The 5,097-nt window shown below is 56.6% G+C and overlaps 1 protein-coding gene across 2 annotated transcripts; it reads right to left on the bottom strand.

Moving 5' to 3' along the window:
- Positions 1-6: 6 nt before the first annotated feature.
- Positions 7-5,073, bottom strand: LOC103615237 (aldehyde dehydrogenase family 3 member B1). Of its 2 annotated transcripts, none has more exons than XM_008633256.2 (10): positions 4,855-5,073; positions 4,618-4,780; positions 3,811-3,921; positions 3,601-3,721; positions 3,384-3,469; positions 3,097-3,178; positions 2,483-2,860; positions 2,127-2,293; positions 1,849-1,948; positions 7-680 (listed from the first exon to the last, which is right to left on the bottom strand). In XM_008633256.2, exons 1-10 carry the CDS (start codon positions 4,953-4,955, stop codon positions 487-489), a joined length of 1,503 nt encoding a protein of 500 aa, XP_008631478.2. In that variant the 5' UTR covers positions 4,956-5,073; the 3' UTR covers positions 7-486. The 2 variants fall into 2 exon arrangements, with proteins under 2 accessions (XP_008631478.2, XP_017589219.1); XM_017733730.1 differs by having other exon boundaries at positions 4,618-4,777.
- Between the last annotated feature and the right edge of the window lie 24 nt (positions 5,074-5,097).

Genomic DNA, 5,097 nt, shown 5'->3' with positions numbered 1-5,097 from the left:
CCAAAATGGAGCAGCATGGGTTGAAGGAAACTGGGCTCATGGGGCAGGATAAATGGGAACATGGGGCAACAGACACTGATACCATGGGGCAAAGAAAACTTGGGATCATGGAGTAGGAGAAATTGGGAACATAGGGCAAAGGACACTGAGATCACGGGGTGAAGAAAACTGGGATCATCCCAGCTCAAGGATTTGTGATCAGGGAGTTGCTGTGGACCTTCTCAAGGCAGAGTATGCAATGAGGGGGACACAGGAGACCCCTCTGCTGTGGTAGAACCACTGGAAATAGAACTCCAAAGAGCCAGAAAAGGGGCATATGGGACTGGGATGGAGGGACATGTGGGGGTCTTGGGACTTTTGGGGTGAGCAGGGAGGTGAAAGGGAACCACACAGATGTGGGGAAACATCTTTCATTGCACCTGGGCATCAGGACCAGCAGCAGGAGATGTGCTGAGTGGGGAGACTCTGAGTGGGATGTGGGGACCCTCAGAGCAGGGTACAGTCATTCTTACGTGTCACCTTGGATGTGGCCCGGATGACCCCAAATTTCTGCTGGCTGTACGGGGGGTAGCGCGGGCCATTGAGGGGCTCCCGGCCCATCCCGCGCTTCAGACACCCGCGGCGGTGGGAAAAGGTGTCGAAGCTGAACTTCCCGTGGTGCATTCCCAGGCCACTGTTCCCTGGAATACACAGCACAGGACCCTGGTGGGTGGCTGGATCTGGCCATCCTTTGGGTCAAAGAACCCAAAATTAAGCTCCCAGCTCTGTAAAAGTGGCACCACAACTTCATCCAGCTGCTTTCCAAGCCATGGATGAGCTTCCCAGGAACGTGACCCAAAGAGGACTATGGAGGTGACCTAGTGCACACCCAAGTGGATGTTTAGACTGTTAAGATTAGGCTGGGAGGTGGAAAGATTCCCAAAAACCCTCTCATCAGTGGATTTCACCATTTCAGATAACATATTTAGCAACTGGAGGGGTGTTACTGATGAGGTGATGGCAGCAGCAAGTTGCTGCCACCAGATGAGCTTCAGATGAGCTTCCCTACCTCCAAAACATCCCATCCATGCTGGATTCAGCCCTGCTGCAGGCAAGACTCTGGGAGTGGAGAGGCACAATGACCAAGGTGCCTTTGATGAGGTGGGACCCAGCACCAAGGATGAATGTTGGGAGGTGGAAGCTGGCTGGCCAGGAACAAGCACAGGAAAGCCAGGCAGGGTGGCAAAAAATAAGGAAATCCACACATCATTTGATAATAGATGGGATAAAATTCCATGAGTCAGCCTGAGCCAGTCAGTGTTCCTGATAAAATGCCAGCCTTGGTTGGGGTGATGGGTTGGGTTCAGCACCTCGCACATCAGCAGCCCCAGGAGAAAGGGAGGTCACTGATGGCTCCTGGCCAGCTGAGTGGGAAGAGAGGAAAACAGGAGCTGGTAGTGGAGATCATCCCATCAAAAGTGGGTGTCTCCATCATGGAATCCCAGAATGGTTTGGGTTGGAAAGGACCTTAAAGATTATCCAGTTCCACCCCCTTGCCATGGGCAGGGACACCTTCCACTAGACCAGATTGCTTCAGGCCCTGATTCCCTATGTTTAAGCAAGACATTTCCATGGACCCAGGGAACACAGAGCTTGGGATGGGAAATATGGAGAAAAGGAACCTCAGGGTGCTCCATAGGTGTCCAGCAAAACCCAAGAGCCCAAGGTGAAGCAAAGGGCTTCTGGAGGAGAATTTCCCTATGGACTACTGAGCCCTCTGGAGCTGAGAGTTCCCCCCGAGACCCTTCCTGACCATGGGTGGGATCACACCTGGCTCCCAATGGCCAGGATTGGGGATTTTGGACCTACCAATGCCTCCAAAGGGCAGCGAGGTCAGAGTCACATGCATCAGGGTGTCATTGCCACAAAAGCCACCACTGCTCGTCCGCTCCAGGACCTGGTTCACCACCTGGGAGGGACATAAAGAAGGTGGGACATGGGTCTCCCACCCCATTCCTGTACTTCTAAATGCAATCCATGCTCCCTGACTAGGGTGATGTGCTGTAAGGGAAACACTTGGAGCACAAACATGGCTGGATACAGCTGCCAAGGAGCACAGGGCATGTGTAGTCCTGGCTTGGCTCTACCTTGTCATTGGAGGAGAAGGCGTAGACAGCCAAGGGCCGCTCCTGGCTGTTGATGAAGTCGATGGCTTCATCCATGTTGGCAATGATGACGATGGGCAGGATGGGCCCGAAGATCTCCTCCTGCATGATGGGATCCGAGGGCTGCACATCTGCCAGCACAGTGGGAGCTGGAGAGAAGAAACCCAACAGTATCAGCCGGGCACAGAGGTCGGAGATGACACCTTGATTGTCCCCCCAGGACACTCCTCCTCTACAAAAGGACACCTGGCCAAGCACCCAGTTCCCATCATAATCTTCTCCAGACCCAAAATGTGCTGCATGCAGGGATGAAGATGTGAGTGACCCCCAAGCCTCACCGATGTAGCGCTCTGCCTCATCCGTCTGTCCCCCGATGGCCACGCGCCCACTGCCCAGGAGCCTTTGCACCCGCTGGAACTGCTTGTCACTCACAATGCGGCCAAAATCCGGCGATTCTCGGGGGTTGGGGCCATAGAAATCATCAATGGCCTTGCGCAGGGCTGGGAGCAGCTTCTCCTGCATCTCCATGGTGCAGAGCACGTAGTCAGGAGCGATGCAGGTCTGCCCTGCGTTGAAGAAGCGGCCCCAGACAACACGCCGTGCCACATTGGCCACATTGCAGGTGTCGGACACATAGCAGGGGTTCTTGCCCCCCACCCCCGGCGGCGGGTGCTTGGCAGCGGCTGTCATCACGATCCGCCCCACCGGGGGGCTGCCTGTGGGCAGGGAAAACATGGATTGAGGTGGGGATCCCACCAGCCATCACACGGCTCTGGGATGTGGCACTGGGTCTGGTGGCAGACCTCAGACATACATCCCAGATCCTCCAGCAGATCCTGGCACCACATCCCCAACCCAATCCCTGCCTTCTTAGCAGGGGTGTCTGGAGGGAACCCCTCTTCCTCCTCACACATAATCCAGGCAGGGCCCTGTTCTGTCCCACGGGATGTACCAGTGAAAAAGATGTAGTCGAACTTGTTCTCCAGCAGCCTGGTGGTCTCCAGCACACCACCGGTCACCACAGCAAAGCAGTCCTGCAAGGAAATGAGAAAGGTCCCCTCCTGTCACCATCTGTCCCCACCAACAGCATCCCAGGAGGCTGGGACACTAGCTGGACGTGGAGGAAGGAAGCTGGGCAGCACATGGAACCTGAGATGGTGTGTGAGGCAGGCACAGAGCACAGCTCTGTGTGTGCAGGGGTGCCCCAGCCATGCCACAGGGATGGGGAGAGTGTCCCACCTTGTCCAGGTAGCTGGGCAGCACTTCTGCCACGAGTCTCTCTGTCTTCTTGGATACCTCTGAGGGTTTGATGATGGCGCAGTTCCCTGGGGGAAGACAGACAGGATGTTGGAGCTGTGACATGGTGACAGCCAGCCCTTCTGGGGATGAGGTGCCCTTGCCAGTGCTCAGTACTGCTGGGATCCTCTAAGCCAAGGGACTGGAAAGTTGTGCTCACCGGCAGCAATGGCCCCAATGAGGGGCACCAGGAAGAGCTGGATGGGGTAGTTCCATGGCGCTATGATGAGCACCACCCCGTAGGGGTCCTTGCGGATGAAGGCAGAGTCCAGCTGCATCGCCTGCGGGACACTCACCATGTCAGGTCCCGCCCTGCACCACCATCCCACCCGGCTCTGCCTCCCATCCTCTCTTTCCTCTTCCCTCTCACCAGAGTCCTGTCCACTTGCTCATCCTTCATCCAGTGGGACAGGTTGTTCAGGGTCTCATGGAGCTCATTCTTGCACAGGAGGATCTCAGATAATTCAGCTTCAAAGGGTGCCTGCGGACACCAAGGACCCAACACGTCACCTTGGCATGTCCTGCAGCTCTTATCCCAACACTCCATAGTGTTTTGCCCAGGATTTGGGTTCTGGAGCTCTCTACATCCCATGCTGGATTTGAATCCCCAAAGGTGTTGAGCACCCCCTGTGTCTGCAGCATGAGGTTTTTAAGCACTGAATGCTTCAAAATAGGAATAATTATGCAGATCCCATTCATCCGGACAACAGGAAGAATGGGGAGGGTGTCCAAAGAGACTAGGGTGGAGGAGACAATGAGCCCTGCGTGGTGTTAAAGCTCTGTCTGCAGAGCCAGGGGATCCAGGCTCAGAGAGCTGCATCCTGGGTGAGCCCTGACAGAGGGAAGGGGGTGACATCGGGTGGGAAGTTCAGGGCAGGGAGCAGGAACAGAAATCAGGGATTAACCTGCCCAGAGAAGAGGGAAACTGAGGCTGGTGGGTGTGGGAATGGCTATTGATGTCAAGGGACTCCCCACAGCCCCCTCTGCCCATGGCAGAGCAGGGATGGGCTCTGGACAACAGTGACTGGGACATGCTTCACCTCAGTCTCCCAAATCCAGAGGCTGCGAGCCTGTGACAGAGCCCAGGCAGGACTGGAGAATCCAACGAGAGGAGGAGAAAGCACCCCCAGCTGGGCGATGGGAACCCCTCAGTCCTCCTGTTCCTGTCCCCTCTCACCTTGCCCAAGTCACAGGCAGTGGATTCCAGGATGTGCTGCTTCTTGTCATCCAGGAAGTGTCCCAGAGCCTCCAGCTGGGCTATGCGGTATTCCATGGGCCGAGTCTTCCCGGAGAGCCAGGCTGCCCGCAGGTGGCTCACCAGCCCCGCAAAGGGGTTCCTGCTGTGGGTGCAGTGGTGTTAGAGGGATGCCATCCCCACCCCTCCTGCCACCCCTCTGTCCCTCCACAGTCTCACCTTGTGGCATCACCATCCACACTCCCATTCCCACCACCACCCTCGGGGGCTCTCCTGGCCTCACTCTCAGGGAGCTGCAGGAAGGCAGTTCCAGTCTCCATGGTCCCACAGGTGTGGTGTGGGATGTTTGCGCTGGGGCTTTCAACCACAGCTTCCCTCTTCACAGCTAACAGCACGGCTGTCAGCTTCCTGCCCTGCCCCTTGGCCGCCTGCCCCTGACCCTTGGCCGCCTGCCCCGCCGCC

This window comes from Corvus brachyrhynchos, unplaced genomic scaffold (assembly GCF_000691975.1).
Source record: "Corvus brachyrhynchos isolate BGI_N302 unplaced genomic scaffold, ASM69197v1 scaffold165, whole genome shotgun sequence".
In the NCBI taxonomy this organism is placed as follows: Eukaryota; Metazoa; Chordata; class Aves; order Passeriformes; family Corvidae; genus Corvus; species Corvus brachyrhynchos.
This window is presented reverse-complemented; position numbering and strand designations above follow the sequence as displayed.

Coding starts and splice junctions, on each gene's coding strand:
- LOC103615237 (XM_008633256.2), bottom strand. CDS start 4,955: ATGGAGACTGGAACTGCCTTCCTGCAGCTCCCTGAGAGTGAGGCCAGG. Junction 3,179..3,383: donor TGCCCAGCTACCTGGACAAG/GTGGGACACTCT, acceptor ATTTCCTTGCAG/GACTGCTTTGCTGTGGTGAC. Junction 681..1,848: donor GCTGCCCTTTGGAGGCATTG/GTAGGTCCAAAA, acceptor TGTGTATTCCAG/GGAACAGTGGCCTGGGAATG.